General features: G+C 29.4%; 1 protein-coding gene across 4 annotated transcripts; it reads right to left on the reverse strand.

Annotated features, from left to right (window-relative positions):
• Positions 1-631: 631 nt before the first annotated feature.
• LOC130895227 (polymerase delta-interacting protein 3-like) lies at positions 632-13,049 on the reverse strand. Of its 4 annotated transcripts, none has more exons than XM_057802424.1 (7): positions 12,841-13,049; positions 12,230-12,712; positions 9,927-10,082; positions 8,711-8,776; positions 8,317-8,590; positions 6,835-7,043; positions 632-3,306 (listed from the first exon to the last, which is right to left on the reverse strand). In XM_057802424.1, the coding sequence occupies exons 1-7, from the start codon at positions 12,858-12,860 to the stop codon at positions 3,201-3,203; spliced, it is 1,314 nt and encodes a 437-aa protein (XP_057658407.1). In that variant the 5' UTR covers positions 12,861-13,049; the 3' UTR covers positions 632-3,200. The 4 variants fall into 4 exon arrangements, with proteins under 4 accessions (XP_057658407.1, XP_057658406.1, XP_057658408.1 ...); XM_057802423.1 differs by having other exon boundaries at positions 9,927-10,124; XM_057802425.1 differs by having other exon boundaries at positions 632-3,406; positions 9,927-10,124; positions 12,841-13,040.
• Positions 13,050-14,224: the final 1,175 nt, after the last annotated feature.

Genomic DNA, 14,224 nt, shown 5'->3' on the forward strand with positions numbered 1-14,224 from the left:
AATTTATTAAAGAGGTGCCAGATCATACCTATCCAATGATAAAGATATTCTTACAATAACGTAATTTTCAGATTAGAACTTTCCAATTTAATCAAATTATTTTTAGGTAACATTAATCATGGGGCTAATGGGAGCGTGCCGATCTAATGAATATAATCTATGAAAACTATTATGTGTATCTATGTAACTATTAATAATTATTATGTAAGTGTATAAACAAATTTATTGTGTATTAATAACGTTACCATTAATAAAAAATAATGTTCATTTGAAATATATTTTGGATTATTTTAATCAACTAATATATATATATATATATATATATATATATATATATATATATATATATATATATATATATATATATGGTTGTGGATAAAGTATAGTATTCAACACGCGCATAATGGATATTACCCACTCAGATGTTACAACACTCGCCTCCGGCTCGTCTTGCAATTTCATCTTCGTATGTCGAGGATTGAAGGAAACGTACTCACTTTACAATTTGTAGTTGCTTAAATTTTCAATAATAAAGATTAGGCTTTAAAGATTCTATTTGAATATATTTCTTGTCAAGAAATATATTAGTAACTAGAAATTATAATTCAAGTTATAAGCAATAAATAACTAATTACAGAATAATTTAATTTATTGCATTAAAACAGTTGAAAATTGCAAAATCTATTAAGCTTAAGATATTGCAAAAGAATAGAATACAATTTGGTGAGAACAAATGATAAAATTGAATAGATCAGGGATGGCCAATCTGTGGCTCGCGAGCCACATGCGGCTCTTTGAAGGATTATTTGTGGGTCTCGAGAGAATTTCTTTTTTCTTGCCAATAATGGAAAAGCATTATGTGTTATTTGTAATTCTATGGTCAAAAATTATAAAGCTTGCAATTTACGTCGACATTATGAAACCAATCATCCTCAGTTTTCTAATCAGTATCCACCAAATTCTAAATTAAGATTAGACACAAACTTGCTTCTTTAAAATTTAAATAAACAACAGTCAATTTTGACGACCTTTAGTAGCTAATAATGTGGATGAAGCCATTTTTGTTATTGCCTGGAATATTGCTCGTGAAAAACGCCCGTATGGAGAGGGGAGGGGAGTTTATTAAAAAAAAAACTTAGAAAATGTAGTTAAAGTTTTAGATCCAAATAATGCAGCATTGAAAATAGTTATTTCGCAGATTCCCATTTCGAGACATACAACCGAACGACGCATAACTGCAATTAATACATCTCTTGAATATAATTTAAAAAATGATTTGAAGAACTGTATTGCATTTAGCTTAACCCTTGATGAATCGACAGATATCACAGATCTTCCACAATAGGCAGTTTTCATACGTTTTGTTTCAGCTGATTTCGTTGTCAAAGAAGAATTGTTAGATTTAGTAGCACTTCAAGAGACAACGCGCGTCGATATCAAAAATGCATTAGATTCCATATTGAAAAATTTTGATTTGCCTCTTGATAAACTTGTAAGCCTTGCAACTGATGGAGCTCCGGCAATGCTGTGTTAAAATGTTGGTCTTATTGGGTTGAGATGATTCTCAAATTTCACAATTCATACCGATTCACTGCATAATTCACCGAGAACATCTCGTTGCAAAATATTTAAAATATCCTGATGTTATGAAAACAGTGTTACACGTTGTAAATTACATTCGCACTAATGCAAAAAATCATCGACAATTCAAAAATTTCCTTGAATTAAAAAACGAAGAACATCCAAATGACATTAATTTCTTTTGCATTGTTAGATGGTTATCTAGCTACAACGTATTAAATCGATTTGTAGATTTGTTTGATCCGATAACTGCATTTCTAAAAGAAAAGGAAAGGAAAAACCTATTCCGAATTAGACGATGACAAGACTTAATGTTTTTCACTGATGTCATGGAACATTTGCAATCACTCAATTTACAATTGCAGGGGAAAGATAGAATAATATCTGACTTCTCACAGTGTATAATTAGATTTCAAACTAAATTACGACTTTTTCAAAAGGACATTAAAAATAAAACATTTTGCCACTTTCCTCGAATTAAAAAACTGTTCCAATAATAAACAAGAAACACTCAACGAGTATATAAAACAGCTAGAAGGAATATTGACGGAATTCCCAAACAGATTTCAAGACTTGAAAATTTTGAAATCGTCTCTTGATTTTTTTTCTAAATCCATTTGAAATTAACATAATTCAAGATGAGTTTTCCATTTTCAATATAATTATGACCCAAAAAGCATCTGGAGAATTAGAATTAGTAGAGATGCAAGAAAATTAAGCTCTACAATTAAAATATAAGTCGACGCCGATTATTGAATTTTGGAAATTTATACCAGAATCGAAGTATCCTGAATTAAAAAAGGCTGCTTGTCGAATTATTTCAATATTCGGAACGTACTTATGTAAATCATTTTATTCTACTTTAAAATTCGTGAAATCCAAACACCGATCAGTATTAACAAAGCAGCATCTGAAAGAATTATTGCGAAGTGCTTTCACAAATTTTAAAAAATTATCAAAAGAAGTAAAATAAATATGTTTAACTTTTAAATTCAATACAAACATTTTGTACTTTTATTTATATGTTTTCAATAAACATAATTTCTGTAAAAAAGAAAGAATAATACCCTTTTTGCATACATTTTTAATTGCGGTTCGTGAAACATTTCAAATTTTGAAAAAAGACTCGGACTATCAAGGAGCTTGGCCACCCCTGGAATAGATCGTGGTGTCGACTATCAAAACATTAACATGTATTCATTTTTTTTTCGTTATTTCAAACACATACATCTCATATTGTTTTTATAACTCATAATTCTTACAAATTACACCTTTATCAATTGACCATTCTTCATTTTTATCAAAACTCAATATTTTTAATGCTTTATGTTTCCATTTCGTTATTAACTAATTACATAAAGCGATTAGATAAAAATGAAATTATTTGTTCAACATTTGAACTGCATATTCGAATTATTTTTTTCATTTGTATGCTCATTCAAGGAAATATTTTCAACAAGTCAGAAAGGTATAATTATTGAAAAATTAATTATTTACGTTCAATCCTCAAAATATAAGTGAATAAAGAGTTTATACAAATATTATATTGTATATTACGAGCATATACTAAAAGACATGCCGCAACGATTAAAAAAAATAAACACATAACTTAATTACTCCTATTTCTTATGAAAAAGAACTTTATGTATAGTATTAATATCTGGTACTAACTTATTATTAGGCGGAGATGACGGTACTTCGCCCCCTTTTCTTGTTGTCACGCTTCTGAAAACAAAAAATAAAACAACAACGTCAACAAACTTACATCAATTTTGTTTTACGGATTTTTTGTTTTCATAGTAGGCCAATACGGTCTTTCATAAACCTAAAACAAAATAATACTTTACCTACACAACTCTAACCACCCTACCAGAAAAGCATTTCATATCTAACCTACAGCAAAATGAATGAAATGCTCAAGTTCAAGAGTTTTTGTACTCAATTTTAACTCGTGATGACTACAAAGAGCACTTAGAATTATGTCAAATTTTCTTTGATACAATGGATATTGAAAAAGTCAAATTTTACAAACCAGGAGCCTTTCATCATGCTCGTTGGATGTCCACTCTAAAAATTAACTCTAACTCTAACATTAAGAATAAAATGGTTATAGTGTTAAAAAATCGTGAAGATTCACAATTCGATTTGTTCAAACGGCATGTTATCAATACAGATGGTTAAATTTTTCGATAGATTGTATATTAGTAAAGATTTTTTAGAAACTAATGCTGATACATGGTTTAGAAGTTATAATTATTTAAATGGTCTAGCAATTGTTAATAATCTGCAAGTAATTGATGATGTAGCCGAAAGAGCTGTTCAATTAACACAAGATTATATAAATAGATAAACAATTCAAAGAGATCAAAAACAATATTTGATTCAAGTTTTAAGTGAATTCAGAGCCAAATATCCTACTGAAACTAAAAAATGTTTGAAAAAAAATTGTAGAAATTAAGAAAGTACTATAAATATTTTGTTATATTATTTATAAGCAATAATATATTTTATTTTTGCTACAAATTTTGTATGTATTTATTTTATCATTTGTCTGTGTGTATTTAGTTTGATATAAATAAAAATTATGGTGGAAAAAACAATGAATTCAACAATGAATACAATTTTATCATTAAATATCTTTTAATAAATTCTATCGAAAAAAACATCCAAATATTTTTTATAAAGCGTTAAATTTCCTACAAGAAATAGCTGTTCAAGTATTTTTAACTACATTTGTTACAGTGTAAAAAAAATTAACTGCAAAAAGTGTCAAAATTCCATGTTATTTAAATAGTAAAAGTATTATTATTTAGGCTCGGATTAATGTGAATACTTTTTTTAGGTCACAACCTAAAAATTTGAGGCGCGTTTGCAGATCGGACACCCTAATCAATACGATATACAATAGTATACAAATAATTCAGTGCATTGTCTTTTATTTAGTATATTTATTCCGCATGAAATTTGAACATCTATGTACATCAAATATGATCCATATTTGGTACACTTATTTTGATTTTTCATTGCTTGCTTTCTGTCTTTTATTTTGGATCAGATTTGTGCTAAATGTCAATATAATTAAGTCTTCAAATACTCCATGTTTCATGTTTTTATTCAAATAATATTCACTATAGCGTTAAATACTGATGTTGCATGTAATTCAATACAATAAAATTGTGACTCTATAAGATTCAACTATTTCAAAATTCGCTGAAACAACAGTTCCAGGTTTGTGATTTCTAGAAAAATAATAGAGCTTTGACATTGTTGGATTACTACTAACAGATATTTTATACTCAAGTGGCCTAGTGACAAGGTTGTTACAACTACAAGTGTGAAGCTTTTACCCAGGAACATGTTTTGATTAAGCTATCAATTCTTTCAAAATATTTGTCCATAAACTTGTTTTTTTTGGATTTTAATTAGACTTAATCTGTTTCATGAATCTTTTGAAAATCTATTATTTATGTCATTAGGCAAGTTGTGAGGTTTGCCCAGGTATTTTAATCACGATCATATAAGAGTGCAAGGCATTCACAGATAATGTGGTCTGCAGTTTCGTCCTTCTCCATGCACCAATGGTACTCGGGATCGTCCCTGATGCTCATGGTGTAGAGATGGCGTCTTAGATGGTAGTGTCAGGTTAGAAGTCCGGTCACTAGTCGGATTTCGCGCCTGTTTAGTTAGAGCAGTTGTTTGGTGTGAGATGCACGGGATGCATCTATGGGCCTATATATGCCAGGAGTCTCATTTTATTATTACACATTTTTTTATATAAGATATTGAATATGACTTTCGATATGTCCAATAATACCATCAATATCACAAAGTAGTGCAAAAACCAAACTGTCATTTAACATGTATATGTTTTTTGTCAAAATTTTGACAGGAAAGGTTTTCCACCATATCTATAGGATCCAAAGAAATTGCTATCTCTGGAGTTTCAATTTCTTCAACTTCTTATTTAAAACAGATATATAGATAATATTTTTTAAATATTAAAATCTGTAGCCCCAAACATATTTTGATAAAGACTGAGATCAAAACGTCAATATTTTAATTTTTTAAAAATCTATTTTATATCAGAGAAGACCTAAAATCAAATGGTTAATCATCAAAAACATGTTTTTTTGAAACCATACTAGTGCTCAAATTCCAAATATTCCTCTATTTCAAAGATAGTTATTGACTGTACAGATATTTTGTTTCTAAAATCCTGTCGAAAATCAATATTTTTACAAATTTAAGCAAAGTATGGTTTTGGATATAGTTCATTATTATATCTGTAGATGTTTTATATTTGCTTTTAGAGTTTTAAATTTTCTTCATCTTCGAATTCAATTCAAAATATCCGTCTTTATTTATAAAATGGAAAATAATGGACAGTTACCATTTTTAGCTACCTTAGTGATTAGGCAGGAATTTGATGTATTTAGAAAAACAGCGCAACATGCAAGTACATTTCGATTGATTCTTTCTATTGTATCATACATAAAATGGTCAGTTTCCATTTCCTAGTACATTATTTGTAGATAATTTATTAACCGTTGTAGGATTAAGAAATGTCTTTGTGAAACTACCTTTTTCCATAAAAAAAAACAAAGGAAAACAGAAAAAAATTTGCTGTTTTACCTTTCAATTCCGTTTACACATTATTATTGTTATACAGGATTAGATTGAATAGAATGAACAGAATAGGTTTTAAATTGGTTTATAAATCCAACAAAATAATAAAACAGTTGCTAGGTAATCTCAAGAATAAATTACTAGATTACTAGAGTAACTAGCTATCCAACAATAAATTATTAGATGTATTTGGAAGTATTGAGATTGTTAAATAAGGACAATGAACCTATTCCTTACAAATAAGTTAAATATGCATAACACGCAACATTTAATTGAAAATTGTGCCAAATTGTGCTCTATATATTAAAAAACCATCCTAATTTTTTTCTGAGAAGGTGTGATAATCTTGCAATATGCTACTTCAAGCTGAAATTGTTTTATAATACTCTACATTCCCATGTAAAAAATTCTCCAAATACCAAATGAATTTATAAAGCAAAAGGCTACAAAGGGTAATCAAAATAAGATTCTGTTGGATCTTATCCAACAACAAATCCAAATGATAACTGTTTATCATTTGTTACCAAATGACAATGAAAACTAAAAACAGTTTATTGTTGAGAATCTTTTGATTATTTGATTATATTGTGTAAAACATTTATTCAAGCAATATAAAAATCAACTTACAGTTCATTTTTTGTCAGAGGTGGTGCAGTAGGATAATTGAGAGGCCTTTTATTTACTAATAAACATTTCATCGGTTGACCATCAAGTTGTCGATTATGATAAGTATCAACTGCCTTTTGAGCATCCTTCAAATTTTTATATATAACTTCAGCCACACCGGGTCTAACTAATTTTGCTGTTAATAGTTGGCCTATATCTTCAAAAAGTTCCTGTGAAAAAAATAGAATTATATTCCCATAAATTTTATACTCTGTTTTGTTTAAATCATTTCTTCGTCAGTCTAAATTTGAACTTTGCCTTGCCTTGTTTAAGGATAGGAACTACTGTTTTATTAATGTTAAACAATCAGTCATTTTGTATGTTAAATTAAATGATGTATTCGTGGATGTTGGATGGGAGAAAAAATGATTTGATTCAATTATCATTACAGGCAATTTTATGCTTATTTTCTGTTCCTTATTTTTGCTTTATACATACAATGTATTTTAGTTCAATTTACTTCAGGAATTGATCCAGGATTTTATGTTTGAAGAAATTTTGAGTTGTTATAGTTCTTTTTTTGCCAGTAATATATATGTAACAGTTTATTATAACTTGTTGTCTATGATTTATTGATTGTTCACATTCATTATACCCCTTGTCCCCAAAAGTAAGACATAATGATACTCATTTATATTAATGGGTTAAATGCAAAATGTTAGATTATGAGTTTCCATTTGTTTTGATATTCATGTAATAAGTGATCATGTTCATGTGTCAATATTTTCAACATCAACTAATAATGCAGGCAAATAAAAATTAACACATACTTCATAAAACTTTGTGACGTCTGTAAAGCTAGAAAAATCAAGTCGGTAGAATCACTAATTTTTTCTAATCAACTACTGCTAATATAACGACGCCAGCAGTCTTAAGAGCTGGAAGAAGATTCTAAAAAATTTAAAAAATAGATAAATCGATTTTGAATAAATTATTAACTCATGTACCTCTCACTGCAACCTTATCATAGCGCGGTCACAGACGGTACACTGCTAACTTACTTAAAAGTTAGAGGTGTTCTCATTTTTGGTACACCTATAACAGCACCAAATATCTGTTTTCAGCATTAAATTTTGATCTATAAAACGAGTGATTCTGCCAACTTCACCTTTCTAGTTTTACAGATGTAACTTTGTGGTAATATAAAGTAACTATCGATGAATACTTAATGCTCAATTTTTAGAAAAATTACTTGACTTTGGAAATATCTGGAAACCAAAATTTGCAGCGCTATTTATAAGCAGCACTGCCTATGCGATTTGAAATATTGATGCAATAGTCTACTTGTAAGCTTTCTTGCTAATTGTGTTATTTGTATAATAAGAACTTTTACTACAATAGTTTTTGATAAGATACAGTAGAATAAATTTCATTTTGCAAAAAAAATCATGATATCAATGTTAGCTAATACCAATTTATTATAGATCAAATTGAAAGACTTACTTTAATGTCATCTTGTGTAACTGTAGGCTGTAAGTTAGATACAACGATTCTATGACCAGCAGGTACAACAACTTTAGTTTTAGCTGTGGAAAAAATGCCATGGGATTCAGGAGGTACAGAATCATCCAATCGTGAATGAACATTAGTGACACGAGAAGTTCCTTGTAGTGACACAGTGATAGGCCTTGCAGGGGGCAGTGGTGCCAAAGGCATTTCTTCATCTTCTACATTGGCCAGATCTATATATGTACCTGTTTGTAGACGAGAAGTAGATCTAAAATATGAAAAAATTATCAACTAAAATTTTGGACCTTGGATTCTTTAATAAATTTACAAAAGAAATTAAAATATATAAATATTATGGATTTTGTGATAGCAGTAAATTTTGATTTACCTTATAGGTGCATGAGTAGAGCGAAGAGGACCTTTAGCATATATTCCAGACATTTTTTGATATGAGCTAAAAAGTACAAAATATGAAATCCCAATTCAATATAAAACTATTTCCTAGCATGAAGATATTTACATTTTACGTAATTGGATTATAGATCATTTATGCCAAAAACAAAGTTTTTTAGAAAAATATTTTTGCAATATTAAGTGTGAAATTATTAAATCTCTTCCATTAAAATTTTGTGCATGTTCACTTATATGCTTATTAGACAAAAACAGTGAAACAAGACTTGAAAAATATGGCGATGTAAAATTTTTAAAAATACAATTCTGAAAAATTAAAATTCTTTTTTCCACCTGAACATAATATATTTTTGCTAGTTTTATTGTATTGATGACTTTTTAATCTATTTTCTAAATATTGAGATGTCTGTCTTATGCAAACCGCGTTACAATCATTACGAGGTACTTGATATATAATACTATTTTTTTTTATTTCGGGTATTTTAGATTTTAGGATTATAGTTTGGTGAAATATTTCTAAGTATGTCTTTATGACTTACACTACGGGCTTTCTAATAACTATGTATTATTAATCAAGAAAAGCATAACTTTGCAATAAAATATTAAATTCATATGATTTGAAATGCAACTTTCAAAATGACATTAACTTAACTCAATTTTCAAGTTACTGTCATTATGAAGGTTGTTTTTTGATCATGTGTAAATATTTAATAGAAAATTTGTTATACCACAATTCTCAAAAAACTTAAATTTCCCCGATAATGAAAACATAGTTATAAGGAAGTATGAAAAGATATTTAAAAAAAAGCACTTTGGTATTTCATTGCCACGTCCCCACAAAAACACATTTATTAGTAAGTTTTGTGAAAAAAAAAACAATTAATGAATATAATAAAAAGTAACATAAATATTATTCTAAAGCAGTTTTCTGCTTATCTGTTTCTATGGTTATTTTTTATAACTGAAGATAATTGAAAAAACTCAAATTTGTCATAACTCTTAAGGAACTTGAATTAGACTTGTAAATAGTAGTGAGAAGAAAGTATAAAATTGAATTGTAATTTCACTATACAGTTAAATATACTGTGATTTGAAACTTTTAAAAAGAGGATTTGACTTGATTTCTTGACTTTGAGTTTAGTGAAAACTATTTTTGGAAAAAAATTTTGTGTTGATCACTTTATGTTACTTACTTGTGTGATGCAAAAGTGGGCCATCCATTACTTAACTCTTCTCTTAGAGCTTCTCTCATAACTTGTCTTGTAGCTTCTAGTGAATTATTCAATTCAATAGCAGCACGATTTCTTGACTCTGGTCTTGTCCATCTGTATAAACTCGGATCATATTCCCTTAAAGAATCCACAGTGTCATTTATAACAGACTTACGGATACTAAAACATTTAACCAATAAAAAAATTTATTAATGGTATAGAATTATGTCACATTTGTTTTTGAAATAAACAGATGATTATAGTTATATGCAAAACAATTTTATAAATGATTCCAATCGATATAAAGTTTGAGTATTGGTAGAAAAAGATCTAGTAAATAGAAATCTCCAATAAATCAAGTGGTTACTTTCTTCAGACTTCTCTTTCTTCTTTATTACAGGTAAAAATTACCTAAGGAAAATGAATTAAAGCTAGACACAAGATGATTAGAAAAATTTTCTTTGTAGTTAACAATTAAACATAGCTATGTCAAGATAAATAGGTAAGAAGTAAAGAACGCACAATTTCCCTATAAGGAATAAATTATTGTTAACTTATTGAAATGTGCACAAGACTGTTTGAAAGATACTTGAATGGAAGAGGAAGATCAATAAATGGTTAAAATATATTTTATCTTGGTATTACACAGAAAATCTCAAATAATATAACATCAAAAACACCAGTATTGCTAAAGTAATAAAATCATGTATCTATATAAACAATAAAAACTTCTTAGTGTTAATTTTCGAATTATTGTCTTATATTTATAAAAATATAACAATAGTCAGATGTATTTCATTCTTTATTTATTTAGAAATTAACCTGGATGACAAACTTCTGAAGAAAAAGCACATTAAAATATTTTTCAAGAAAGCCGCAAGAGTCATCATTGCATCCATAGAAAGAAAAAAAAGGGTATGCAATATATGTTCACCATGATTGCCGAAATTAAACGTATTTTTTACAGGAGGCCATGAAAACCTCTCCAACTGTAGCAATGGAAGTGAACCTAGTCCTAAATTCACTGCACATTGTCATATAAATATATCCCAATGTGTCTATTATTAGGATGATCAAAGGTAGATTCTGAGAATTACAAACTCAGAAGAGAGAAGACTCTTGTGACACAAATTGATTGCTTAGAAAAACAGGTAATTTTGAGAAAAACTTCTTTGTATTATTAAGTATACATAGTATACTCATACCTTCAAAACCACAAAAGAAATAGAGATAGGTGTATATAGAGTAAGAACCCAATATTCTGATTAAATTTAATTTGCACCTTCCAAAAGCTCTAGTTATTAAAAGGTGTGCACAATTGAATTTGGATAGCACTATCGAAAAAGATATATAGAAATCCTATTTGACAGTCAAGCAGCCATAACAGAAATCGATTCACAAATAATCCAGTCAAAGGTGATCATGATATCTATAAACACTAAATGAAATAAGCAAAGTAAATTATAATCTTCTAATCTTGGTACCACCATACAGGGACATATAGGGGAACAAAATAGCAACTAATATGGCAAAAAATGAGGTCAAGTTCCATTTCACCAGATTAGAGCTGTTCTGTAATCCTGGGTAATCACTTGAAGATGGAAGAAAAAAGAAGAGCTTGAATGAGCACTTGAATAGGAGTCTATCCAGTCTTAAACATAGAAGGCTGTTTGTAGGAGGCTATGCATCAACCTAAGCAGGAACAGCCTACACATTCTCTTTTTCACTTAAATAAACACCTTAAAAGAATAAAAATTAAAACAATGGTGATTACAGGTTTTGTGAAAAGAGGATGGTGAAACACAAAATTTCTACACGCCAAGAGCAGCAGAGACATGTGTCTGTGTAGTTGGTTGGACTGAAATCAAAAGTGGAGAAGTAACCTCCCTGAAGCTGTCTCAAATAATATCATTCATCAATGCTTTGGTACTGTAGGAAGAACTGAAGCAGACATGTTCAGTCTAATTTTAGGAAATGGGGGACACATTAGATTACTATAATTCCAAAAGTTAACCAAAAAAAATCATATAGATTTTACATTTGTGGAAGTACACTTTAATCAATACAGTAAACAATAATTAACAACATAAAATGAAAATACGTGGTGAAAATTTGAGCATACCAAGCCCATCCAAGAAAAAACAGAAACAAAAAAACAAATTAGTAGCAATCAAAAAGGTAGCTTTTGGTATACATTTTAGTGAGAACAATTCAAATGATGTTAATCTACTTTTACCATGCAATTATATTAACAACCACCACCAAATTAACAGCAAAAATTTTACCTGCTAGGTGACCTTACAGTATTTACTGCTGCATTTCTTTTGGGAACAGGTCTCTTAGGAGGTGACCTGTTGTTAGGAAGTAAACCAAGTTGCTTTTGAATAGCAAAATTGATATCTAATTTCTGTCGAGCTTTGTTGGTAACTAAACTGATTTTTCCATTTCGATCAGTTTTCTTCAGTATATTCTTTCCAATTACTTTAACATTTTCACTTGTTGATGGACCACTTCTATCATCACGTATCTTATTGATTTTTGTGCGAGCATCTTGAGATTTGGCCATTTTTGTTAATATATCCCTAGCATCAGTGACAGTCTTTTTCTTCTTTAATAGAATTTTTTGCCGAGCATCTTGGAGTTTCCTACTGTTCCGCATTCTTCCTTTAGCGGATGCTTGCCTATTTTTTACGCTTTTTCTGATTATACCATTTTTTGGACTTTGAAATATTTGTGATTTCTGAGTTCTGTACTTTCCACTTTTATTTCTGTTAAGAAAAATTATGTAAGGTACATATTAATAAAAGAAAATATAAATTATATATTTTAAACAATAGCAGAATCACCATACAAGGACAGGCACATTTTAGTGTCCATTTTATCAACTACAACTTACCCTGTACGATGTTTAGACATTGATAATTTCAATTATATGCATATAATTTCTCAAGTAGTACTCAAAAATAAATTTTGAACTTGTATGTAGAAAGCCTTAAAGAAATGTTAGAAAATTAATCACATCCAACATCGACAAATACTAATTGACAGATTTGGCAAATATAAGGAAAGCTTGGGAAGATGGAACCATGGAACATTGAATCTTTCAGATTTGTGCTCTAAAAACCATAGATAACGAAAAAGCACCCAGTGTTGCAAACTGAGTATTGATGGTTTTGAAGAATAGTTAATGTTAAAGATAGAGAACATGTGAATGGAATTGTACTATTGGAAGATACAGAAAGAGCATCTGATTAGCCTTCTCTCTCTACTCGTAAATAAGATCAAAATTTGTTATTCTCTTTTATTGCCGATTCCACCACTCGAAATGTGGACGTCCGTCATCGCGAGCTAATAAGAATAGGAAGTGGTAGGACCATATATTGTGGAGGGTAGACAGAAAATGAATGTTTCATATAAGAGAAAAATTGAAGTGTTCAATTTTAACCGAAAAATAACCGTTCAAAAGCCTTCCAGGATGACTCTGCTGTGCACAAAAAGTGTAATACGAATTTAACAATTGTAGATGAATTGAGGTATGCCACGTTAAAAAATTTAATACCGTAGTTGAATATTGAAAATTTCCCCAGCTTGTATTGTACAAAATTATGAAAATTTTTCCTGGGCATAAATAATATTTGGCGAAACTTTTTTATAAATACTCATACCATATATTGATAGCACCCGCCTTATATGGAAGTATAAGATCACAAAACATACCCATATTGTTTCCACTGAACAACTAAGTTTGCATTTCTTCTTAGAATATGTTCTGTGTATAAGATCATAAGTGAGACAACTAATTTTTTGCAAACCACTTAAAGGTTTTTTCGGAAACTAATATCCGGTTAACCCAATCATGATTTGAATATTCGGAAACAAACCCGGATCATGGTCATTGTTGTTCGGAAGCTGATCAAGTTAATCGGGTCTAAGTCGACCCTACGTTATGATGCCGACAATATTCATTTTTTCTCTCGTTCGAGACACTTTATCTATACTGCGCATGCTTGAGAATTCGCAGAACCGAGCTGGAACCTTTGAGGATATTGAAATCGTTGCCATTCTGTCTTCCTTAGTCGGAACAGCTTCCACTTATAGAAACTGTCCATATAGAAGTATTACATATATGTCCTAACCATATGTTGCGATCCTATGCTCGGTTATATTTACATTTTGATTTAACAGGGCTAAAAATGTACTGAAAATTGATTATGGAATAACAGAATACGGAACGGTCTATCCTATAAACAAACATCCTTTGCTCTATTAATAATGACAGA

This window comes from Diorhabda carinulata, chromosome 6 (genome assembly GCF_026250575.1).
Source record: "Diorhabda carinulata isolate Delta chromosome 6, icDioCari1.1, whole genome shotgun sequence".
NCBI classification, from domain to species: domain Eukaryota; kingdom Metazoa; phylum Arthropoda; class Insecta; order Coleoptera; family Chrysomelidae; genus Diorhabda; species Diorhabda carinulata.